Source organism: Myxine glutinosa, chromosome 6, assembly GCF_964187855.1.
Source record: "Myxine glutinosa chromosome 6, kmMyxGlut1.1, whole genome shotgun sequence".
Classification (NCBI taxonomy): domain Eukaryota; kingdom Metazoa; phylum Chordata; class Myxini; order Myxiniformes; family Myxinidae; genus Myxine; species Myxine glutinosa.
Window position 1 is genome coordinate 99,885,771 of NC_136266.1, and position 27,231 is coordinate 99,913,001.

The 27,231-nt window shown below is 47.1% G+C and overlaps 1 protein-coding gene across 2 annotated transcripts in view; it reads left to right on the plus strand.

Moving 5' to 3' along the window:
- The window catches only part of LOC137413917 (uncharacterized), a 47,122-nt gene extending 25,360 nt beyond the window's left edge, over positions 1-21,762 (plus strand). For both annotated transcript variants that reach the window (XM_078780248.1, XM_078780249.1), the window contains exon 5: positions 20,718-21,762. In XM_078780248.1, the coding sequence (XP_078636374.1) occupies positions 20,718-21,403 (686 nt within the window). In that variant the 3' untranslated portion in view covers positions 21,404-21,762. The remainder of the gene's footprint in view (positions 1-20,717) is intronic.
- Positions 21,763-27,231: the final 5,469 nt, after the last annotated feature.

Consider the following 27,231-nt stretch of genomic DNA (forward strand, 5'->3'; position numbering starts at 1 on the left):
AGTTTAGGACCTCCCAATACCTCCCCGCAGCTCTTCCTCATGGTACAACAACAACTACAACAACAGCGGCGGCGGCGCGGGGAGTGTGCGTCCTCACTCCGGCTTGGTTAGCCGCCATTGAACATGTGCTCCGACGGGGTTACCACGCAGGGGCTCGCTGTCAGCCCCTCGTCAAGGGCGGAGCCCGGTAACCCCCCCGCACCCAATAGAAACGGCGGACCGATTCCATCTGGGGCGGAGCTAACGAGCCGAGGGCGTGTCACTCCCCGCTGAACATGCGCAGGAAGGAGGAGGTGACGTCAGATGCGCCTCAGCTTGGAGAGAAAAGGACGCCACCTCCGAGCGCGACAATACCTCCCCGATCTCTGGACCGGACCGTGTCGATTCTGCCCCTGAGCCAAGGTGCACCTTGAGCTATCGACTGCCTGCCCTTCCTTGCCATCAATCCCTGTGTAAGTCAGTCTTGTCCCGTTTGTCTGTGGTCTGTCGGGAATAAGATAAGACTGTGTCTAAGTGCCCATCTTGCTGTGCTTTACCTCTTACCGTGTAATCTACCCGTTTCTGCATCACCAATATTATATCCTCCTCCGGAGGTCTTGAGAACTGTACCCCTTGTGTCGTTGCATTTATCCCAGCCGTTGTGTCCTTTCCTTCATTGATTTAGCATAGCGCGATTCGGCCAACGTTCGAGTGGAATCGGGCGGGATAGGGTTCTAATCGGGGAGTAACTGTGCGGACGCGGTAATACCAAACCGCTCGGTAAACTAACATCTAAAACCGCGTCTGTAACAATTGGTTGTCAGGAGTTGGATTCGGACCTGGGACTAAATTTGTTAGGCCCAAATTTTGGAACACCAATTGTACTATTAGAGTAACAATTGGTGTCGAGGAGTGAGATCGGACCTGAAGCGCGCTTAAAGCGCTCAAAATTACAAGTGACCGAAATTTGATTGTGTTTTACAAAAATAAAAACCCGAATTTTGAAAGTCGCGCTATGGCAGATCAAGACGGCTGGGTTCCGGTAGAGGAGAGTGAGGCAGGTTCGATCCAGGACCAAATAGAGGGACAAGAGGAGAGCGAAGCAGTGAGGGTGGCAGGTTCGCAAAATAGCGTCGTCGCGCACGAGGTTACGGGCGCGCAAAATGGCGCCTCGCACATGGCCACGGCGACCGCGCCCGCGACCGTAGTAGCGCCACCGGTGGATTTGAACCTTTTTTTTATGCAAATGAAGGCCCTTATGGACAAGAATAGCAAAGAAATGGAAAGCAGAATGATGGGGGCCCTTATGGGGCAAATGGGGGTAATGGGGAACCGGATGGATGCTCAGGGTGAGCGATTGGAGGGCCAAATGGGGGTAATGGGAAACCAAATGGGGGTAATGAGGGACGAAGCGAGGGGTACCGGTGAGAAGTTAGACAATAATTTTGAGGGGTTAGACAACGGGATAAAAGAGGTAAAGAATGGGTTAACGGGGGTGGAAAATAGAATGGCTGCCCAGGAGAATCAGTTAGAGGGGGTAAAAAATGGGTTAATGGGGTTAGAAAACAGTATGGAAGGCAAATTGAGGGACATGAGGGACCAGGCGGAAAGGGAAGTTAAACAAATGGGGCAGCAGATAGAGGGGGTCAGAATGGGGGTAGAAACCAACCTAGATGCTCACAGGGAGGAAATGGAGCAGATGAGGGTGGCATCTGGGCAGGAGATGCAAGTGATGGGAGAAGAGATCAGAAGAGGTGTGAGTGAGGCGGTCGGAGGAGTGCACGAGGAGGTGAGGCACTGTAAGGAGCACATGGAGAAGGAGGTGAGAAAGGGGACTGTAAAGTTACAAGGGGGCATAGAGGACCTGACGCAGGAGGTGGAACAGCTGACGGTGGGACAGACTGAGTTAGTGGAGCAGGTACAAAGGAACACTGCGGTACTAGGAGGGTTAAAAGCGACACAGAAAGAACTAAAAGACGACTTGATAGCGACGAAGAGGGAATGTCAGATGGTACGTGAGGGACTGACAACGAGGTTGGACGAGGTGACAGAGGTAATGGAGACGAAGGACCGGCAGGTGAGGACGCACATGGAAACGGTCAAGGTAGCCTTAGAGGACGAGCTTGAGGAGACGTACCGGGACATAAAAGAGGTGAAGCAGAAATTAGAAGAAGTGGAAGAAGGGGTGAGCGAAATTAAGAAGCGACGGAGAGAGGATAAGAAAGAGATAAAAGAGGAAGTAAAAGAATTGGTCCAAAGTCTGTGTTCGGATCGTGATGATGTGCTCATTAACCGGATGAGGGATTCGCAGGTGATGGAGGAGAAGCGAAGAGGAAGAGGACCCGGTGTAAGTGGTGACCAATATGGTCGTGCGTATGATGCGCCAGGTGATTTAAGAAGCTTGGGGGTCGAGATGGACCCGGGTGTTCGTGAGAGGCCGTTGGTGAAGTGTGCGACAGGTCTGGTGTGCGAAAAAGGAGGTGTGCGAGAAAGTCCGACCCTGGGGTGTGTGAGGAAAAAGTGCGTGCCAAGGAGTGAGGGTGCTGTCGAGAGTGAGTCGGTCGTAGCGCGTGTGCGAGGGAGCACATGGAAGCGCGTAGTGAGGAGTGTTACGGAGGGTGTAAAGGGAGAATGCACGCCTGTGGTGAGTGTTACAGAGGATGTAACGGGAGAGGGTGTGCGAGAAAGATGTGTGACGGACAGGTGCATGGGGAAAGAGTGCGCTGTCAAAAGTAAGGAAGAATGCACGCCTGTGGTGAGTGTTACAGAGGGTGTGATGGGAGAGTGTGCGCAAGAGTGTGCGCGAGAGAGGTGTGTAACGGATGGGTGCATGAGGAAAGAGTGCGCTGTCAAGAGTAAGGGTGAGTGCGCTGTCAAGAGTGGAGGTGAGAGTAGTAAGAGTGACACGGAGCGTGAGTTGGTTGTGACAGGTGAGAAAGGAAGCACACCTGGAATGGTAGAGCGTGTGTGGGAATGCACGCTGGAATTGGTAGTGAGGCACGTGGTTGGGTGTGCGGGTGAGAGCACACCTGTGATTGTCACAGAGGAGGTGACCGAGGAAGGGGCGCGAAGAGGTGTGTTGGTGAGGTGTGCGACCAACGAATGTGTGCCGAAGTGTTCGGTGGTCAGGTGTGTGACCAAGGCTGGGAGTGGAATGAGTGTACCTGGGTGTGTTAGAGAAGGTATGACGAGGAGCATGGAAACGGCTGGAGGTATGAGCAAGAAAGGGGTAGCGTATGCTTGTAAGCATCCAGGTGAGGCATCGACGATAACCGGGTTAGAGGCTAGAACGACTTATAGCCGAATCGGGCCCTCGGTGCGCGTCGGGCAGCTTCGCGTGCCGCGAGGACCAGCGGGGATCCGAACCACGGCGGTTTCGAAAGAACCGCCGTACGCGATCCACGCCGGGCCTCGCTTTGAACGGCCGCGTCCGTGCTCCACTAGGCGGAGCTGGCAGCCCGATAGGAAGGGTCGTCATGGCGACCACTTTCTATTGAGACGTGCCGGCAGGTCGAGATCGGGACATTGGATGGCTCCACGCCGAGGTGGTGCGTGGGATCTCGGCCCGGGCAAGCCCCCGTCCCTGCCACGAATGCGGGACGTATCCAGCCGCTGGCACCAAACAACCGGCATTCATGGCATGGCTGTACGAAGCCGAGCTTTAGAAGTAAATTGGCGCACCGAGAGGCATTAGTAAGTAGACTGTAATGATGAGGTGAGTGTTTTGGACCCAAAATTAGAAAAAAACAAAATTTGATGATTGGCAAGGGATTGGCAGTAATGATTGGCAGATGATGAGTAGTGATTGGCAAATTTTTGATTTGTTGAAATTTGATGTGCAAAATTGGTAGTGAGCGATGGGCCCGGTGGGTAAGGGTGGCATCCCTGCCACCCTTCCCATAGTGTGGGGCAAATGCGCAATAGATTATGGGGTTGATGGCAGTGAAAACTAGCCCGGGTGGGTTAGGATATTGATAGGGCCCTAGAAGATGACATTAGGTAACGTTAAGATTAGTTAGTGACAAGGATACCTGTAGTGGGGACGCAGGTAGATTAGTGTGGATTATAATGAAGAGGGAGCGCAATAGTTTAAAGGGGCGACTGGGAAGCGCAAGTTTCAGAGGGGAGTAGTTAGATGAGATGATGCTGTGTGAGAACTGGACAGGTGTGTGGAGCAGTGTATGAGTAGTGAGTGTTGTGGATCAGCGCGAATGCGCTCGGGGAGAGAAGGGTGCAGCTGGCACCAGGTGTGAGAGCACAGGTGTGCAAGTGCAGGTGTGTGGAATACATGGAGTATTGGAATGAATGGTGTGGAGAGAGTTGGAGTAAGTGGTACGGAGTGGTGTGCATGGTGCGAAGGTGTGGATGGGGGAAGAGTGGACCCCTTTCACGAGTACCCGGGGCGGGTAGTGTAAGTGTTAGGTAGAGGGTATAGGTAAATTGTGGTTGGATATTGGCATTTGTGGTGCGGTTGCAGAATGGTATTGTGGATGGGTGCATTAGTGTTGTGGAAATGGCTGGGCGTGTAGCCTGTTAGTGTGTGTAGTTGGTTTGGGCACTCCACCACTGTGAGGATGTCGGCCAGGTGAGGCCGCAGGTGGGCTCTGGGAGCCGTTAGTGTCAGTGGGTGCCTGAGGATCCCGGGTGTGGATCGGGCAGCCCGTGCCAGAGAGGGCACTGCGGGGGTGAGAGTGCGAGAGGGCCTTCCCCAGTTAGTTAGGTTAGGGTGAGGAGCAGGTAAGCTCGGGTGGCAACTACGGTGGTGGAGGTGTGCAGGTGGGTAGACCTGCTGGGAGAGCTACACGTCACAGCCCAGAAATTGTGCGAAGGCACCGGGAGATGAATCGGGGGAGTGAGACCCCAAATTGAGAGGCACCACAGTTTGGTCAATGGGAATTGGTTTTTAGAACCCATAGTGTAAGTTGGCCAATGGATTGGCAGGGAAAGACCCCGGGTAATGTAAAGTTGTTAAAGTCATTTCGGAAATAGTTAGGATTGATGAACCTGTCGCACCATACGCAGCCACTTACCTGAGGTGATGATGATGACTCCACACCTGTGTTTTCTTTATTCTGTGTTGCAGGAAATGAGAATTGCTGTTGGATTTGTGAGACGCATCACGACGTGGATAAGACATTGGGGTGATTCCATCTCTCCCTCCTTAGGAGGGACTGATGATGAATTGGTGATGGCAACTTTTGATGTTGAGTTGGAGATGGCAAATTTTGATGAGAGTTGGAAATGGCAAATTTGATTGGTTAGGAGGGAGAGAAGACGAATTTGGTTTATGGGAGGAACGGGGAAGACAGTAGGGACGTTTGTTGATTTGTAAAGTAGATGTTTATGGGTAGTGTTGTGTTATGAGGATACAGTAAGGGGTAAGGGAGGGGCAATGTAGGTTACCTGGTGGGGGGGGGGGGGGGGGCGTACGGTAGGAACGTACCTGTCTCACCTGGTTCCCATGTGCCCCTAGTGTGCATTACCTAATATTGCGTGCACTTTTGCGCCCTTACCACCTTACTCACTTGTCTTCTTTTTTTGTCTCCCACCTCCGAGGATCTGGCTTTGGGGCAGAGAGAGAGGAGAGAGAGGTGCTGGCTCCGCAGTTGTGGGCCTGTACTTTCGCTGCTTGCTGCCTGGATCGATACACCATATGGACCGCAATTTTTGTGGCCGCCCACCATGGACCGCAGTTCTCTTGCGGGCAAGCACCACCCGTTGATGGACCTATGGGTCAACGTGGCACCTATGCCATACAGGTGAACCACTTTTAGTTGGCCCCCTGACGGCCACAATTCAGAAATGGACGCGGTTGGCGCCTTTCTTTATCTTTAAAGAAGCCAGAAGGCCAAGTACACCACATGAAGGCAAGACCAGCGGCAGAACATCGGCCGGCTGCGACACCACCGGTGATTGTTGAACACTTTATTGGTGCACCGGATGGTGCTGACTGTACATGATGGGGTGGTGCTTTTGGTGCTTGGATGGGGTGCTCTGCACATTATTAAAGGCCATAGGGCCACAGGGCACTCGTGGGTTGGTGTATCGATGCTGGCATGCGTGCTCTCTCTATGCATAACATCTGCATGTGTTCCTCCAAAAACAGGTCCTGGATCGTAGTGTAAATATCAGTGTAGTCTTGTGTAAATGATGCTCCCTACCGGCTGTATGTTTAGTTTGAGGATTCTTTCCGCGATTCGGTTATCCTGTGGGTGTGTTTCTGTGAGGAGAAGGGTGCAACGTCGCAGGGGGACATATTTACTCATTTGTGAACATCTGTAAAACTGTCGCACTCAGGGTTGAGTTAATAGTAGAGGGAACTACACCTGAGTGCCACACTAACGTAGGTAAAAATTTATCGGGTCGGGATGCCCCGAGGGTAGAGAAGGGTGCAATGTTGCGGATATGGGATTTGGCCTCCATATCCGCTTGTAAATATTCCCCTATTTCCCCAATACTCCCCAACTATCCCCAATCCCCCATTCCCTAGTCCCATTGTCTGTAAACAACACTCTGTAGAACCGACCTTCCCCTTTTTCCCCCATTAAATGTCGTGCCCAGGTCCACCGCATCTCACGTAGACAACTATAGGACATCTTGCTAGTTATTCTTAGTCTATGTCAGTTAAGGACTCGTTTCCATTAATTCTGACTCTTCGTTGCACCAGAATGTGATTGTATGGCACCGTTAGAAAGTTTAGGACCTCCCAATACCTCCCCGCAGCTCTTCCTCATGGTACAACAACAACTACAACAACAGCGGCGGCGGCGCGGGGAGTGTGCGTCCTCACTCCGGCTTGGTTAGCCGCCATTGAACATGTGCTCCGATGGGGTTACCACGCAGGGGCTCGCTGTCAGCCCCTCGTCAAGGGCGGAGCCCGGTAACCCCCCCGCACCCAATAGAAACGGCGGACCGATTCCATCTGGGGCGGAGCTAACGAGCCGAGGGCGTGTCACTCCCCGCTGAACATGCGCAGGAAGGAGGAGGTGACGTCAGATGCACCTCAGCTTGGAGAGAAAAGGACGCCACCTCCGAGCGCGACAATACCTCCCCGATCTCTGGACCGGACCGTGTCGATTCTGCCCCTGAGCCAAGGTGCACCTTGAGCTATCGACTGCCTGCCCTTCCTTGCCATCAATCCCTGTGTAAGTCAGTCTTGTCCCGTTTGTCTGTGGTCTGTCGGGAATAAGATAAGACTGTGTCTAAGTGCCCATCTTGCTGTGCTTTACCTCTTACCGTGTAATCTACCCGTTTCTGCATCACCAATATTATATCCTCCTCCGGAGGTCTTGAGAACTGTACCCCTTGTGTCGTTGCATTTATCCCAGCCGTTGTGTCCTTTCCTTCATTGATTTAGCATAGCGCGATTCGGCCAACGTTCGAGTGGAATCGGGTGGGATAGGGTTCTAATCGGGGAGTAACTGTGCGGACGCGGTAATACCAAACCGCTCGGTAAACTAACATCTAAAACCGCGTCTGTAACAATATATTAGATACTGTGCACAGAACAAGCATTTGTTTAAAAAGAATAAAAACATGCAATTTGCTTTAACAATTTTGGTTCAAGCGTGAGAAAGTATAATCCACCTAAGGTTGTTCACTTTCACACAACATCACAACACCAAACCACATCCGAGCCAAGCAGAAAATATAAGTTGTCACTTCAATAATGGTGGGCCAAATAGCTCCTTTAGACACGTAGATATACAAACCAGAAAGTCTCCATGGGCTGTAGATGTGTAGCGTTTTCTGCTTGCCCCTGTGTCATTCGTCAACTGGCACGGTCTGAAGACCATCCATCATTCTTGCTCATGGAAAGCTCTTTGAAAAACCCAAGTGAGCCAGTTCGACATGGTCTCAGATATCCAATTGACCATACCGAAGGTATGTCTACGCGTTGTAGTTCCGATGGTCTATAAATGACCTTGCTGTGATACATACAATTGTGGAGACAAGGATTGCCAAGCGATGAACACCTGCAATTGCCACAGAAAATCTACTTTACCACAAGCTCAATGGTTTACCCTGAAAGTGAACAGGAAATAAAAAGCCAGAAACTACATAAACGATGGTACTACATGTAGTTGCTAATTCAAGCACATGACCAGTAGCGGTGTGCACTAAGTTGCACAAGAGAATAAAGACAAGAATAAACTCGTTGATATATCCAAATACTGCAAGATGCAAGATGATTTATCCAGAATAAATTCATTGATCTAAGCAAAAAAAGGCTGCTTCAACAAAGGGTAGGCCTGAAACGTCACTGTCAGAACCTTTTCATCTTTCACGGCGGATGAATCAACCAATTTCGGCCAAAAACGATATATAGCACAATGTTTTAAAACGTAGACGGATTCAGAGGAAACTTGGTGGATGAGTTGGGAAGGTGACAAAAACAAGTGATTAGATTTTAGAGCTCTTGATGTAGACCCGGTCTATCAGTGGGATCCAAAGTGTAAACTGTTCAGCCTCTGCGGAGGTATGCACTCTACCGAGCAGGATTGCTTTGATAACATTTCTTTCTTACAATTGGAGCAAGATGACCGACTGGATATTCAATTGCAACTCGTTAACAGCGTTGTCGTAGAGGGAGAAAATGTAAGACGGCTTACAGTTTCTCCGATGTGGGGCAACCACTACGTACTACTAGGCATGCGGCCTTGTTTGTTGCTCACTCTTGGGCTGCAACATGGCAGAAAAGGTCCTTCGTATATTGCAGGATTGCCCAGCTCTCGCCCTGGTCATTTTGAGGTTCAGGAACTATGCCAATGCTCACATTCAACCACGTTAAATTGCTGTATCGCTGCACAGACGCCTCAATGTAGCCTGTTCCTTGTTGCAGCTCCATGTGGCCTGGTCATCTCTGCTGCTGCTGGTGTCAGCGTTCCAACTTCCCAAGTGCATCTCCATGTGGGTCGGTCTTCTCTGCTGCTGCTGGCATCAGCGTTCCAACTTCCCAAGTGCATCTCCATGTGACCTGGTCATCTCTGCTGCTGCTGGTGTCAGGGTTCCAACTTCTCAAGTGCATCTCCATGTGGGTCGGTCTTCTCTGCTGCTGCTGGTGTCAGCGTTCCAACTTCCCAAGTGCATCTCCATGTGGGTCCGTCTTCTCTGCTGCTGCTGGTGTCAGCGTTCCAACTTCCCAAGTGCATCTCCATGTGGGTCAGTCTTCTCTGCTGCTGCTGGCATCAGCGTTCCAACTTCCCAAGTGCAGCTCCATGTGACCTGGTCATCTCTGCTGCTGCTGGTGTCAGCGTTCCAACTTCCCAAGTGCATTCTCCATGTGGCCTGGTCATCTCTGCTGCTGCTGGTGTCAGCGTTCCAACTTCCCAAGTGCATCTCCATGTGGGTTGGTCTTCTCTGCTGCTGCTGGTGTCAGCGTTCCAACTTCCCAAGTGCATCTCCATGTGGGTTGGTCTTCTCTGCTGCTGCTGGTGTCAGCGTTCCAACTTCCCAAGTGCATCTCCATGTGGCCTGGTCATCTCTGCTGCTGCTGGTGTCAGCGTTCCAACTTCCCAAGTGCATCTCCATGTGGGTTGGTCTTCTCTGCTGCTGCTGGCATCAGCGTTTCAACTTCTCAAGGTTGGCTGGGCTGAGCATTCCTAACTGTAGAAGTTCAGCACCTGTGTTCAAGATCAGCCTCACATGGTGACTCAGGGCCCGACTGTAGTAAATACGTTGCCATGACTGCTTTTCGGCAGATACCGTATTTATTTCACCAAGTTTCTCCTTTACTTGCCGAATTATATTCCCCATGCTATTCTTGAGCACCTCGTGCCATTGCTAAAGGCCTCTTTACATCCTTGCACTCTCACCTCTATTTCCACTTACTTTTGTTCACTATCCTCCACAAAATTATCCAAATCGTCCTTTCTTTTCTTGTGATCTCGTTCCAGCCTTCGCAATTCTTAAAACAACTTTCAAAGACCTAACATTTAAATACCATGAAGATGCCATGGCAAGCAGCTGAATAATTTTGTCCCGACAAAAGACACCTGGTAAATGTTGTTAAAAAAAAAACCTTTGTCTGTCTCTCATTTTCACCATAGGAGCTATTTGCTAAAGAAAAAAAACCAGATTGGACATGACAAAGTTCTGTTGTGGACCTAGTGTGGTCTGGTGTTTAAGGGTCTAATTGGCCAAGCAGTAAGAGCCTTAGATACCATTGTGTCGAGATGCCAAAACAAGAACAACAACAACACAGTGTTCAAATGACTTAATAATTGGTGCGAATTTGGCTGCTTATTCAAATTGTGTGCTTATTTAATTGAGAGATGCAGGAGGATCGACTTGATAACCGACAGTAAACACATATCACTAATAAAAACAAACAGGTTTAATGAGCAATAAATAAGAATGCGGGAAATCAACAACAGGAAATGAGTCAATGTGACTGTGGGAGGAACACGCTTATCTATAAATGCAAACAGTCACCTACTTAAAACAAATCTTTAATGACACAGACTCACACTGGAGAGAGATAGAAGAGGAATAAAATGGGGATGATCGTGGGTCAATTGAATGGAATCAAGCAGAGAGCTCGTGGAGTCGACAGGTCTTGTCGATTGGGACAACCGTAGGACAAGAACTCTATGCAACCGGGATGTTTTGGAGAGCTTTCAGCAAAACAACTCTCTGGAGCACATTCTATACTATCTGTTTTTGGCATGTCCTAAACCGGTCCAGCCAACGGTCTCTCTCAGCACCAACTCTTGATAATGAAATACCCCAGCCCCTTTGGAGTTGTGCCTTCCACCCTTCCCGAATGGAGGACGTCATATCACATCTGTTCAGCAACTTTGAAACCAATGGTCCAGGACTCGCAACCATGTGGAAAGGTCACACTCACTGAATGGTCCAGCAGGCTAAACATTCACTTGCCTCGATAGGAAACATGCTTGTGTTCAAACCGTCCAATCAGGACATGGCCTGGGACTCGTGACATTACAGGGCTTACAGTGTCTTCAGAAAGTATTCACCCTTCACTTTTTCACATTTTGTTGTGTTCCAGCTTGAAAGTAAAATGGATTAAATGCAGAATTTATGTCATTGAACTGCACATAATACCCCCACAAAGTTAAACTGGAATTGTTTTTTTAGAATTTTTTTTTACAAAATAATTAAAAATGCAATACAGAAATATCCAATTTACATGGGATTCAAGTATTCAACATCGAGTCAATACTTCGAAGAAGCGCCATTGTCAGCAATTACAGCTTCGAGTTTATGTCTGTATCAGTATAACTATATGTATGTCTATATGTCTGTATCAGCTTTGCACATCCAGAAGACACGACACGAGTAACATACGGAATGTTGTGGTGTGTGTGGGCCCAGGAAAGGGCCTGAAATCACTCCTGGGGGGAGTCCTAATGGGGGCGACAGGCCCCGGGGGTGGGTGGCACAAAAGACACTCGACGCGTGCCCACGTGTGCCCGTGGGTGTGGAAAACAGGGTGGGTGCCCACCGCACCGACGCGCGTCACAAAAAATCGAACCTAGGGCTTGGTCCTTGTGAGGGACGCTAAAGACGATTGTGCTTGGCTTGTGCTTGTGCTGTGTGTGTGCTGAAAGTGGAAACGTTAAAAAACGTAGTTAGATTTAGTGAACCCGAAATGCTGTTTTGTTATTTAAAAAAAAAAAATCCACTCCACACGAAAGGCTAAAGTGCTTTTTAAAAGACCTATGGTATACGGTGTGGTATCGTGCGATACACCGTGGATGGAACGTCGTTACGTGTGCGTATACGTGCTTCCATTCCACAAAACGAACTTGCGACGGGTACGTATTTATGGATGCGGCGTACGATGCGATAAACAATAAAACGCCCCTGCCGGTGTTACGTGGTGTGGCGCGGTGTGTGTTGGTCCCTTCCTCGTTATACGTTATTTATGGCATGACGTACGTGCTGGTTTTCGTGCGGGATCACAAAAATCGATGTGCTTCCGTCGCGTACGTATGGACGCGTCGCTGAAAAACATTTCTTTTTTTTAAACTTGGAATCTCAAAAACATTCCTTTCGACCGTCGATGATGGTAGGGACTCGACCTCGTGGTCACCGAGGGTGTCGTCAGCTTATCGTCTTAGGGGACGAAAACACGTGGGGGCTCGAGGCCGCGCGTTCGCCGACGCCCGGACCGACGGTCCGTGCTCTTCTGCGCCGAGCCGGGGCGAGCGCGGGTCTCGTGGCGTGCGGCGCCGGAGAGGTCCGCCGGTGCGTGCTCGTGGTGCGAGGCGTGGTGCGGCGCGTGGTCGCCCCGCCGAAAACACGTGCGCCTTTGCTTTTCCCTGTGCCTGCCTTTACGCCCTCCGGTGAAACCTCCGGGCCGTAAAGGCAGGAGCGTGGCTTCGGACGGAGACCCGAAAGTGGAAAAGTCGGTTTTTTTTTTCGAAGGGTTCGCTACGATATGATATTTCGCTCACGAGGTTCAGACGTATATATGGCGGCGGCCGTCTTGGGTTTTGATGTGGCGACCCGATTTACGACGGCGTTCTTCCTTATGCCGAGATACACCCACGCACCGAATTAGAAGTCGGTACCTTGCTTATCTTTCGAGATATTCCGCTCACGAGGTTCAGACGTATATATGGTGGCGGCCATCTTGGAGTTGACGTGGCGACCCGATTTTCAACTGCGTTCTTCCTTATGCCTAGATACACCCCCGCACCGGATTAGAAGTTGGTTCTTTGCTTATTTTTCCAGATATTCCGCTCACGAGGTTCAGACGTATATATGGTGGCGGCCATCTTGGATTTGACGTGGCGACCCAATTTACGATAACCTTCTTCCTTATGCCTCGGTACACCCACGCACCGAATTAGAAGTTGGTGCTTTGCCTATTTTTCAAGATATTCCGCTCACAATGTTCAGACGTATATATGGTGGCGGCCATCTTGGATTTGACGTGGCGACCCAATTTTCGACAGCGTTCTTCCTTATGCCTAGGTACACCCACGCACCTAATTAGAAGTTGGTGCTTTGCCTATTTTTCAAGATATTCCACTCACAATGTTCAGACATATATATGGTGGCGGCCATCTTGGATTTTGACGTGGCGACCCAATTTTCAATAGCGTTCTTCCTTGTGCCTAGATACACGCACACACCAAATTAGAAGTTTCTACTTCGCTTATTTCTCAAGATATGCAGGTTGCAAGGTCAGACATATATATGGTGGCGGCCATCTTGGATTTTGACGTGGCGACCCAATTTTCGACAGCTTTCTTCCGTGTGCCTAGATACACGCACACACCAAGTTAGAAGTTTCTACTTCGCTTATTTTTCAAGATATGCAGGTTGCAAGGTTCAGACATACATGTTGGCGGCCATCTTGGATTTTGCCGTGGCGACCCAATTTTCAATAGCTGGCGCATGCGCAGATGGGCTGCACTGCGATGCCACTGAAAAGCGGCTGAGAAAACCGCGCATGCGCAGATCGCGGACATGATTCATTTCGAATTTCCATCTTTATTTAATTTCCGAAAAGACGTCTGCATTCGCCAATCGCGCGATGACGTCACGACGTAAATGACTTTCTTCATATAACTTCTGATCCGCTGGATGGATTTTGACGAAATAAACGGCATCGTGTAGGGCATTTAAATGCGCAAATTTCGAGACCACTTCTGACCATGACAGCCATTTCCTTCTCGCACAGCACCAAACGTTCTAATGCGTCAATCCCGTCAACCCTGCGCATGCGCAGGTGGTGCGACAGTCGTTTGCCGAAGCACTTGAACATTTAACGCTGAAAAAATCGCGCATGCGCAAATGGTAGCGCTGGAGCGCAAGGTCACGTGTGCACGCGTACGTAATATGTGGATGGATATTTGCGCATGCGCAAATGGTCGCGCTGGAGCGCAAGGTCACGTGTGCACGCTTACGTAACTTACGTACGCGCTTTGATGGGCGGGGCGTACGGTGTTAACGAAATGGTAAAATGCGGAAGCGCTGGAAGCGTATGCGAAGCTGTCGCACGATCTCCTGTCATGGTCCACAAGATTATCACAGAGAGGTGCAGCTTCCAGCGTTTCGAGATATGATCCAGACCTAACTTTTGAGACCGGTCCCAGCGTTCTAGGCCCCGTGGTTGGTTCAGACGGACCCGACGAAGGACGTGTTGGATTTTACCGCGAGCCGATTCTAGCGCCGACGTGCCGGCGAACAAAACCAGTCATATCTTTTGAACGCGTGGCTCGATTTTTACAAAATAAACTTTTTCTTGAAGGGCTGAACCGTGCGCTCAAAACGATACCGAGTTTGACCCTGAGAGAGCCGTTTTGCGCCGGCAAAGGCGCCTTGTGTGACGTGAGGACGATCTCGTGCTGCATAGATTATCATAAATTATCATATCATTACCGCCGGCGCGATCCGTGACGTCACGGCTCACTTAATTGCAATTATCTCCGCTATTCCTTGGCCGAATCGAACCGGGAAACAAGTATGTTGTATAATATTCGGATGCGCACGTTTCAAGCCCGGTTTGAGCTTCCGCAGTTACGTGGTTCTCGAGATAGCCGTTTCCGAGCCCAAACTCTATAGTGTTTTCCTCTGTAAGTTCTATGAGCGGTTTCGGGCCTGGACTATGTTGGTGAAGATGCGAGGGGGCGGGCTTTTGCTTCTGGGTGACTTCGTCACGATAACGTGATTATTTCTCCGCCCTTTACAACCAGAAAAAAACACGACCAACAGGAATATTGTGCTGTGTTTCGGCCCAGGAAAGGGCCTGAAATCACTCCTGGGGGGAGTCCTAATGGGGGCGACAGGCCCCGGGGGTGGGTGGCACAAAACACACTCGACGCGTGCCCACGTGTGCCCGTGTGTGGAAAACAGGGTGGGTGCCCGCCGACGCGCGTGACAAAAACTTCGAACGTAGGGCTTGGTCCTTGTGAGGGACGCTAAAGACGATTGTGCTTGGCTTGTGCTTGTGCTGTGTGTGTGCTGAAAATGGAAACGTTAAAAAACGTAGTTAGATTTAGTGAACCCGAAATGCTGTTTTGTTCTTTAAAAAAAATAAATTATACACTCCACACGAAAGGCTAAAGTGCTTTTTAAAAGACCTATGGTATACGGTGTGGTATCGTGCGATACACCGTGGATGGAACGTCGTTACGTGTGCGTATACGTGCTTCCATTCCACAAAACGAACTTGCGACGGGTACGTATTTATGGATGCGGCGTACGATGCGATAAACAATAAAATGCCCCTGCCTGTGTTACGTGCTGTGGCACGGTGTGTGTTGGTCCCTTCCTCGTTACACGTTATTTATGGCATGACGTACTTGCTGGTTTTCGTGCGGGATCACAAAAATCGATGTGCTTCCGTCGCGTAAGTATGGACGTGTCGCTGAAAAACATTTCTTTTTTTTAAACTTGGAATCTCAAAAACATTCGTTTCGACCGTCGATGATGGTAGGGACTCGACCTCGTGGTCACCGAGGGTGTTGTCAGCTTATCGTATTAGGGGACGAAAACACGTGGGGGCTCGAGGCCGCGCGTTCGCCGACGCCCGGACCGACGGTCCGTGCTCTTCTGCGCCGAGCCGGGGCGAGCGCGGGTCTCGTGGGGCGCGGCGCCGGAGAGGTCCGCCGGTGCGTGCTCGTGGTGCGAGGCGTGGTGCGGCGCGTGGTCGCCCCGCCGAAAACACGCGCGCCTTTGCTTTTCCCTGTGCCTGCCTTTACGCCCTCCGGTGAAACCTCCGGGCCGTAAAGGCAGGAGCGTGGCTTCGGACGGAGACCCGAAAGTGGAAAAGTCGTTTTTTTTTCGAAGGGTTCGCTACGATATGATGTTTCGCTCACGAGGTTCAGACGTACGTGGCGGCGGCCGTCTTGGGTTTTGACGTGGCGACCCGATTTACGACGGCGTTCTTCCTTATGCCGAGATACACCCACGCACCGAATTAGAAGTCGGTACCTTGCTTATCTTTCGAGATATTCCGCTCACGAGGTTTAGACGTATATAAGGTGGCGGCCATCTTGGAGTTGACGTGGCGACCCGATTTTCAACTGCGTTCTTCCTTATGCCTCGGTACAGCCACGCACCGGATTAGAAGTTGGTTCTTTGCTTATTTTTCCAGATATTCCGCTCACGAGGTTCAGACGTAGATATGGTGGCGGCCATCTTGGAGTTGACGTGGCGACCCGATTTTCAACTGCGTTCTTCCTTATGCCTAGATACACCCACGCACCGGATTAGAAGTTGGTTCTTTGCTTATTTTTCCAGATATTCCGCTCACGAGGTTCAGACGTAGATATGGTGGCGGCCATCTTGGATTTTGACGTGGCGACCCAATTTACGACAACCTTCTTCCTTATGCCTCGGTACACCCACGCACCGAATTAGAAGTTGGTGCTTTGCCTATTTTTCAAGATATTCCGCTCACAATGTTCAGACGTATATATGGTGGCGGCCATCTTGGATTTGACGTGGCGACCCAATTTTCGACAGCGTTCTTCCTTATGCCTCGGTACAGCCACGCACCTAATTAGAAGTTGGTGCTTTGCCTATTTTTCAAGATATTCCGCTCACGAGGTTCAGACATAGATATGGTGGCGGCCATCTTGGATTTTGACGTGGCGACCCAATTTACGATAGCCTTCTTCCTTGTGCCTAGATACACGCACACACCAAGTTAGAAGTTTCTACTTCGCTTATTTTTCAAGATATTCCACTCACAATGTTCAGACATAGATATGGTGGCGGCCATCTTGGATTTTGACGTGGCGACCCAATTTACGATAGCCTTCTTCCTTGTGCCTAGATACACGCACACACCAAGTTAGAAGTTTCTACTTCGCTTATATCTCAAGATATGCAGGTTGCAAGGTCAGACATATATATGGTGGCGGCCATCTTGGATTTTGACGTGGCGACCCAATTTTCAATAGCTGGCGCATGCGCAGATGGGCTGCACTGCGATGCCACTGAAAAGCGGCTGAGAAAACCGCGCATGCGCAGATCGCGGACATGATTCATTTCGAATTTCCATCTTTATTTAATTTCCGAAAAGACGTCTGCATTCGACAATCGCGCGATGACGTCACGACGTAAATGAATTTCTTCATATAACTTCAGATCCGCTGGATGGATTGTGACGAAATAAAGGGCATCGTGTAGGGCATTTAAATGCGCAAATTTCGAGACCACTTGTGACCATGACAGCCATTTCCTTCTCGCACAGCACCAAACGTTCTAATGCGTCAATCCCGTCAACCCTGCGCATGCGCAGGTGGTGCGACAGTCGTTTGCCGAAGCACTTGACCATTTAACGCTGAAAATATCGCGCATGCGCAAATGGTAGCGCTGGAGCGCAAGGTCACGTGTGCACGCGTACGTAATATGTGGATGGATATTTGCGCATGCGCAAATGGTCGCGCTGGAGCGCAAGGTCACGTGTGCACGCTTACGTAACTTACGTACGCGCTTTGATGGGCGGGGCGAACGGTGTTCACGAATGGTAAAATGCGGAAGCGCTGGAAGCGTATGCGAAGCTGTCGCACGATCTCCTGTCATGGTCCACAAGATTATCACAGAGAGGTGCAGCTTCCAGCGTTTCGAGATATGATCCAGACCTAACTTTTGAGACCGGTCCCAGCGTTCTAGGCGCGGTGGTTGTCTCAGACGGACCCGACGAAGGACGTGTTGGATTTTACCGCGAGCCGATTCGAGCACCGACGTGCCGGCGAACAAAACCGGTCATATCTTTTGAACGCGTGGCTCGATTTTTACAAAATAAACTTTTTCTTGAAGGGCTGAACCGTGCGCTCAAAAGGATAGTAATGGCGACCGGGAAATGTTTTGTTTTGCGCCGCAAAGGCGTCTTGTGTGACGTGAGGACCATGTCGTGCTGCATAAATTATCATATCATTACCGCCGGCGCGATCCGTGACGTCACGGCTCACTTAATTGCAATTATCTGTGCTATTCCTTGGCCGAATCGAACCGAAAAAGAGTTATGTTGTATAATATTCGGATGCGCACGTTTCAAGCCCGGTTTGAGCTTCCGCAGTTACGTGGTTCTCGAGATAGCCGTTTGGGCGCCCAAACCCTTAGTGTTTTCCTCTGTGAGTTCTATGAGCGGTTTCGGGCCTGGACTATGTTGGTGAAGATGCGAGGGGGCGGGCTTTTGCTTCTGGGTGACTTCGTCACGTTTCGTGATTATTTCTCCGCCCTTTACAACTAGATTTTGGGAGTTTCTCTCATTCTTCCTTGCAGATTTGCACAGGCTCTGTCAAGTTGAATGGGGAGCGTCGATGAACAGCAATCTTCAAGTCTTTCCACAGATTCTCAATGGGATTGAAGTCTGGGCTTTGGCTGGGCCACTCAAGGACTTTTACGTTCTTGTTATGAAGCCATTCCAGTGTTCCTTTGGCTGTATGCTTGGGGTCATTGTCCTGTTAGAACGTAAATCTTCGCCGCAGTCTCAGGTCTTTTGCACTCTGAAGCAGTTTCCCCTCAAGGATTTTCCTGTATTTGGATCCATTCATTGTTCCCTCTATCTTTCCATGTCTTCCAGTCCATGCCAAGCCTCTCCTCAGTGAAAGACACATGAAAGCCCGCTTGGAGTTTGCAAAAAAGCACCTAAAGGACTCTCAGACTGTGAGAAACAAGATTCTGTGGTCTGATGAAACCGAGATTGAACTGTTTGACTTCCATCTGGCCACTCTGCCAACGACGCAGAGGCTTGGCAGGGACTGATTCCCAGATCTCAGATCGGTGGAGCTTGGCAGCCCAGATCGGTGGAGTGTTGCAGTGATGGTTGTCCTTCTGGAAGTTTCTCCCATCTCCACACAGGATCTCTGGAGCTCAGCCAGAGTGACCATCGGGTTCTTGGTCACCTCTCTTACCAAGGCCCTTCTCCCCCGATTGCTCAGTTTGGCCGGACGGCCAGCTCTAGGAAGAGTCCTGGTTGTTCCAAACTTCTTCCATTTAAGAATTATGGAGGCCACTGTGCTCTTGGGAACCTTCAATACAGCAGAAATATTTTGTAGGCTCCCCCAGATCTGTGCCTCGACACAATCCTGTCTATGAGCTCTGCAGGCAGTTCCTTCCACCTCATGGCTTGCTTTTTGCTCTGATATGCATTGTCAGCTGTGAGACCTTATATAGACAGGTGTGTGCCTTTCCAAATCATGTCCAGTCAATTGAATTTACCACAGGTGGACTTCAATCAAGGTGTAGAAACATCTTAAAGATGATCAAGAGAAATGGGAGGCACCTGAGCTAAATTTCAAGTGTCATAGCAAAGGGTATGAATACTTATGTCAATGTGATATTTCAGTTTCTTCTTTTTAATAAATTTGCAAAACTTTCTAAAATCCTGTTTTCTCTTTGTCATTATGGTGTATTGAGTGTAGATTGATGAGGGAAAAAATGAATTTAAACCATTTCAGTATAAGGCTGCAACATAACAAAATGTGAAAAAAGTGAAGGGTCTGAATACTTTCTGAATGTACTGTAGCTTACTCTGAGGGCCGTTTTGGATTCAGTATCCATAATAATCTTCCTCTTTCCTTTTGGAATGCCAAAAAGGGCAAGGCATTTGCTGAAAGATGTATTGTAAAATCCTCTACTTCCGATTTATACTGGAAAGTAGTTACAGACCATCCTCTATGTTCACAATCAGCTACCAGGTCTTGGTATTTGCCTTTCTTTCTGGCATATGCATTGGACAGGTTCTCCTCCATCGGGACTGTAAATTCAATAATGATGACGTTCTTAGTTACTGCCAAATAGATGGTGATATCAGGCCGTTTAGCAGTTTCCGTAATTTGTGGAGGGAACACTATTGGCTTATGGTCTTCATCCATCAGAGACATTCAATCATTAGCCTTCTGTAGGATGTCCTGTGTTTCTACCTGTGGAAGTGGCAGGGCTGGGTTCCTGTAGGATGTACCATCAGCTGTAGAAAATGCGATGGTGGGAATGGAGTTTGGATTTGATACCATACTGGTCTTATTTGCATCTTCGATATAAGGAGCCAGGCCAGGCCAGAAATCGCTCTTAGGATTTGGTCATGGCACCAGTTGTAACTTCCATTTTGGAGTGAGTAGCTGCACCCATTTAAGATGTGTGGAGCAGTGTGCAATGGTGATGATGGCACAGTTGACACAGTCCAAGGTAGGTTTTGCCCCACAATCTTACTTTGGCTGGGGAAGGGAGTTGGTCATGGATAGCGTTGATGTGGAATGACAGCAGTTCCGGTGTCCATACATAGAGGAGTTTCTTCAATGATGTATCGGTCTGTATGGTAGAATCCCATCTCAACCACTGTCCTTGTTGAATAATCAGAGAAATGATAAACGTGTAAAAGTGAAATTACAGAGAGATGAGAGGGATGAAAAGGAACTGCTAAACAATCAGTCTCTGGCCGTGCTAATTGGGGATGTGACACAACATCTAATCTGAACATATATTAAATAAATAAATGACTACTCCATAATAATTTACCCCCTTCCATCAAGCATTTTCTTTACAATATGTACGTGAGATGACGCCACTATATTTGTGATGATTTTCCATTTTTTATTGTAAAAACAGAGTCCAATATCCTTATCTTTGTGTACATTTATACATTCAGTATATGACAGCTTGGTATTATGAAAATTTGCAAATGCAGCTCATACCTACCTGAGTCAAAACGTGTACATCACATTCAAGTCATTAGGTAAAAATACTATACATACAACTTGATTGAAATTTATTTTGTTTACCCACTTCCTTTTTATGGCTGAGTGCAGAACTGCGGATGGATGGCAACCACCTTGAGAGTCTTCCACCAGGCCTTTTGCAGAATCTAACACAGCTGGAAGAGGTGAGCTTCGCCGAGAACAAGTTGACTTCACTCCTTGCCAACACGCTTGCCCAAATAGGCACATCTGTGGAGACCATCGCCAACTTTGACTTGAATCAGCTGATGTCACTTCCTCGTGATACACTGGAGGTGCTGGCCACCCGTCCTTGCCTTTTTATGATGCTCAAGGGAAATCCAATTTGTGATGACCTCTCCTCCACAACAGAAAGAAGCAAAGTCAACAAACAAAGAGACGCAGAAGTCATGGACATCGTCACAGAAGGCAAAGTGGATAATGACACACATAAAAGGATTGACGACCACCCTGGTGACAATTCCACTGGTCCGACTGATAGCGCAACAAGCACTAAAGGGGACGGCGTCAAATCCAGCAGCGACAGACTGCAAGACGAAGAAGCAAGTTCACAGCCATTGAGAAGTATTGCAGCTGAGTTTAAAAATGGCAAAATAGGCCACAGTGACACAAGTAAGAACACATGCAAAGCAAAGGGGATTGAAGGTGGAGAGAAGAAACAGGCTGGTGCTGAAAAAGGCAACAAATGCACCTCACACTCCGCTCTTAGTGCAGAGGCAACTATTCGACGTGCTTGTCTTATTCAACAGACATCCTGAAGGCCGAATGGAGGAGGTAGTAGTCCAAAGTAGTGCCTGTTCACCAAATCCGGTCATCAGGGACTGTTCCAGACTAAGCTGGGTTCAAACCCAACTAATATCACATGGTATCCTCAATGTAAGACCACACTGGATATGTCTTCCTTCCAGACAAGTTTAGCGAATTGGAGCCTTTGCTGATCTGATGGGAAAATACTGGGAAATTGCTGTATATATATGTTGGCCTATCTACACTACGAATCCAAAGTTTTAGAACACCTCAATTTTTCCAGTTTTTATTGAAATTTACGCAGTTTAATGTCTCAATGTACTCTGAAATTAAACACAGAACAAATAAACAATTGGAGATAAAAAAGAAATCATAGAATCATTTTGTTTAACAAAAGTTAATTAAAATTTTTGACTCAGCAAAGTAGCCACCTTTTGCAGATATAACCACCGAACACACTCGTGGCATTCTTTCTACAATGGAAATCAAATATTGATAGGGAAGTTCTTCCCAACACTGTTGTAGAAGTTCCCACAAATGTGTTGCACTTGTAGGTTGCTTTGCTTTCAACCTTCTGTCCAGTTCATCCCAAACCAGCTCGATGGGGTTTAAGTCTGGAGACTGTGCTGGCCATTCCATGATTTGAAGCCTACCGTCTTGTTCTTTTCCTTGAAGGTAGCTTTGACATAGCCTGGAGGTGTGTTTCAGGTGTAGGATGAACCTCTGACCAACCAGCCGTATACCAGAGGAGTTGGGGATAAATGGGGGTTATGGAACACATCCAATTTAACATTGGAGTCAATGGGGAAAATTAAGGAAACTTATTGACTCACACCCCCTCTCTCATAAAATTACACCCCCTTTTCTCAAAAAATTGCGTCCACTTTTTACTAAGCTTTTTACTAAGTAGGGGATAAATTTTGTTGTGTTGGTTCTGGGACACATCCAATTTAACATTGGAGTCAATGGGGAATGGGCTAAAAAACGTAATAATTCAATGTTTTTTTCACCCTCTTTTTGCCAATCTACAAATATTAAATCCTCAATCGACCAAGTCAATGGAGAAAATTAACTCTCCCAATTTTTCATTATACTCATGCAGAGACCCGACGAATATTTGTTTGTTTTATTTTAAGGAATAATTTAATTTTCTTACAACACTCATCACCATCAAGTATATTAACAAACAATATGTTGGAACTTGGTTCTTGGTACAAGTATCTTTGTTGAGCAGAGATGAAATAATGGACCTCTTTTAATGTTCTTGTTTGAGTATCTCCTGAACCACATACCATTTTGAGATTGTAGTAAATTATTTTCCCCTCAATCCCTTGACAACCATTAAAGTCTTCAGTCCACTCAAGGATGTTGCCCCTTAGAGCCTCTAACTTATTTGTATTTAAATGTATTCGCTTATTTGTTTTATCTACTCTTACCCCTGTTATTTCTTCAATAATACTTATTTGATATTTCTCACATTTATGATGTTTTCCATTTATATACCAAGGCTGTATATACCTCCACTCTTTGGTTTGGTTAATGCTTGTTTCTATCATTTATATATTAGTAAAAATGGTGGCGGGAGCCTGTTAAAATCCCTAACCCCCCTTTTTATCTTATCACATATATTTATCTTATCACTTATATTTATATATTTCTCTCATCACTTATATATTTATCTTATCACTTATACTTATATATTTATCTTATCACTTATACTTATATATTTATCTCATCACTTATACTTATATATTTATCTTAATACTTATATACACATAAGGAACACTATAAATTCCATTTCCAAAATAAACCTCTTATCATCAAAAGCTCCTAATGCCTTCTTATTCACCTCCTCTGTATATAATTGATGTTTATAACTTCTTATCGTATTCATTTTTCTGAACTCTTCTTTCTTTAAATTCAAACAATTATAATAATTTTCAAAGTTTATTGTTTCTTTTATAACATTTTTCTTTATTCCTTTTAACATTTTATCACTCTTTTCAATATTATTATCAAGATATTTATATGCATAAGCTTTAGACCTCAATCCTATAAATTCACACATTACCTTACCCCCCAATTCATCATTAAACTTTCCAATAACCTTTTTATTCTTTGAAGAAAACAACTTATCACCTGGCTTGTAATTACTTGTATCATATATATCAATATCATCAATCATATCTGAATAAACATCTTCTGTTTCAATTTTCAAAATAAAAGTATCTGTATCCATATAAAGTAGATTAACATCATTTTGATATTTCTTCCTTAAGTTATTGTAAAAGTAATCATACATTAATGACTTTGACAAGTCAAGAATTGATGTTCCAATATAAATAGGCTCATCCATTTCAATACTTTCTTTAACCAAATGGATAGCACAAAAGTTTTCTGAAAAGACCTCTGCTCTTGGAAAACTGGGTCTATTAATTATTAATTTTGTTGCTTGTTTCCAAGATGTAGCAAGTCTTGTGTTTTGTCTATTCCTAACATTTTCCATTGTCTTTCCAAATACAGCATTGTTCATCAATTTATAAACGTCTGGCATTTCACTCAGGCCAACTGGCATGGTCTTCAAGCAGCCATCAATCATCTGGACTGGTCTCCCATCTCTACCGCCTCTGACATCAACTCATCCTGGGAATTCTTCCAAAGTAAATTGCTCTCTCTCATGCACAGATTTATCCCGTCTCGTCTTCAGTTGTCATACCCTTCCTCCCGTCCATGGTACACGGAATCTTGTGGTGAGGCTATTGCCCAGAAACAACTTGTTTTCGTCTCCTGGAAAGCAAATCCAACAGAAGGAAATCTCATTTCCTTTCACAAAGCCCAAAACAAGTGTGTGTCCACCCTCAGGAGAGCCAGGAAACAATATCTCTCCGTTCTCAGGACAGAACTCTCTTATCTGTCTCCCTCTTCCAAAACCTGGTGGCGTCTGGTCAAATCTGTTTCTGGTGTTTGTTCCCCCTCCATCCCCTCCCTCACCTCAAACGGCCACACGGCTGACTCTGCACGTGAAAAAGCTGAATGCCTCAACTCTGTGTTTGCCTCTAAATCTTGTGTCCCAAACCCATCCCTCTCTGTACCCACCGTACCCAGTCGTACCCAGCTGCTCCTGGACTCTGTGTCCTTTCCTCCTGACAAGGTGGAAAAGTTTCTGTCAACCCTCGACTCTGATTCTGCAACTGGACCTGACGGCATCAGCCCACGGGTCCTAAAATCCTGTTCTTCCGCTCTTTCACTCCCTCTATCTGTTCTCTTCACCCTCTCTTTTGCTCAAGGTCATCTGCCATCTGCTTGGAAATCTGCCAACATCACCACTTTGCACAAAAAGGTGCAAAAACAGATCCCAGCAACTACAGACCAATCAGCCTTCTCCCAATTATCAGCAAAGTCATGGAATCCATCATTGCTTCAGATATGAAATCTTTCCTCTTCTCCAATGGCTTGATCTCTGATCATCAATTTTGTTTCAGACCTGGTCACTCTACTCTGGACATGCTGCTTCTGCTTTCTCAACAATGGATGGAGGTCCTCAATGCCAAACAGGAAATTAGTGCTGTCTCCCTTGACATATCACATGTCTTCGATACGGTCTGGCACCCAGCTCTGCTTACCAAACTCTCCTCTTTTGGTATCCATGGAAATCTCTATGCATGGCTGGCGGACTTCCTCTCTAGTCGTAGTCAACGTGTGGCCCTGAATGGGTTTCTCTCATCTCCTCTTCCGGTTCAGGCTGGAGTTCCCCAAGGCAGTGTTCTGGGCCCTGTGCTTTTTCTGGTCTTCATCAATGATCTCTCTGACTCTCTTGAAAATCCTCTCTATATCTTTGCTGATGACTCTACTCTCTGTCGCTCCATTCTTCGTCACTCAGATCGGCAGTCTGCAGCCTCCTCACTCTCTGCAGACCTGGACAAAATCACAGACTGGGCAAACAAGTGGAACATGTCTTTCAATCCTGACAAATCTCACACTCTTACGATGTCTCTCCGAAAAGACCGACTGGACAACCCTCCCATCCACTTTCTGAATAATCCTCTCCAAGAAGTTCTGTCACTCAAGCTTTTGGGTCTCATTAACTGCCATGATCTTTCCTGGGAAAACCACATTTCAAATCTGGCCTCCAAAGCCAGTCGCCGACTGGGCATCCTCCGTCGTGTGAAGTCCTTCCTTGGCACACCTGAGCTCCTCACCACATACAAGGCTTTCATCCACAGCTCAATGGAATACTGCTCTCCCCTCTGGGCTGGTGCTCCTGCCTCACACCTAGCTCGTCTTCACGCTGTTGAAACCAAAGACTTCAGAATCATTGGAATCTCCCGCGATGAAGCTAACTCCAAGGGCCTCTCACTCACTCACCGCAGGCAGGTTGGTGGTCTTTCCGTCTTCTACCGACTCCTCTCTGGCCTTGCCCCCCCAGCTCTCTCTGGGCTCTGTCCCGCAAATATTCCTACAGGTCGCACAAGATCTGCCTGCAACCCTCTTATGGTTAAACTGCCAAAATCAAGACTCTCTGCTCACCTTCACTCCTTCATTCCTCTTTTCTCCTGCCTGGAACAAACTCCCTCACTCTCTTCAATCCCACTCCGCCCTCCAGGTCTTTAAAACAGCTGTTCACCACCATCTCTTATCTTCCCCCGTCCAAAACCTTGATCTTTTCTATCCCCACTAATGTCACCCCAATTCCACTTTTTTGAAATACCAACTTCTGTCCTGGAACTCCTTGGTGTCCTTGTGTTATATATTTCTCCCACCCCCCCCCCTTCTCACGCCTCCTCCCCCCAAGCCCTCTCCCTCCCACACATCTCCCTGCTCTTAAATGTTGTGTGCTTTCAAGTGTTTGTGTGCTTCCCCTTCGTCTTCTGCTCCCTCTTTTTATATATTTTGTTTGTCTGGTTGATTTGTTTGTGAAGTAAATGTCAGCTCTTTCACGAGCCTCGATTCAGTATCCAAAAAAAAAGAAAAGAAAAAAAAGTCCTTCTCAAAATCTGAGTTACACCTATCAGGGTATTCTTTCTGTGGTCCAGGAACAAACTTGGATAAAAGATTAGATGAGGCTGACAATCCTAAACCTTGGTCTAAACCTCTAAATAGGGTTGATGAAGTGTGTATGAAGCATGATATTGCTTATGGGAATAGCACGACGTTGGATGAAAAACATAAAGCCGACAGAGAAATGTTATATAATTTGTCTTTGATACAAAATCCAACGCTGAGAGAGAAAGTTGACAGGTTTATCGTGAAAAAATTGATAAGTGCTAAATTGAGGTTGGGACTTGGGGTTGATATTCCAGGTGTTTCACCCTCAAAAAACTATGAAGCTCTGATGATGACATCAAGACTGAGGAGCTTTTAGCTAATGAATTACATAGACCAGTAATCACAAAGTTTAAAAGAAGGAAGGTTTATTCTAAAGGCCACATCTGGTCCGCTGATTTAATTGAATTAAATAATGATAAGGGATACAAGTATGCTTTAACCGTTATTGATTTGAGGAGTAAATATACTTGGGTTGTTCCTTTGAAAAACAAAAGGGGTAATACTCTTATGTTAGCTTTCAGTGGAATATTTAGTAAAGGCAAAAGGAAACCAAAGAAGTTATGGACTGATGAGAGAACAGAATTCTATAACAAAATATTCATAAAATTTCTTAAAGATAATGGCATTAAATTATACAGCACCTTTAATGAAGGGAAGGCAGTTGTTATTGAGCGTTTTAATCGCACTTTGAAAGAGAGACTATATAAAAAATTCACACAACTCGGTTCTCAACAGTGGATATCTTTAATTCAGGATATTGTAGATAATTACAATAATACAGTTCATTCATCAA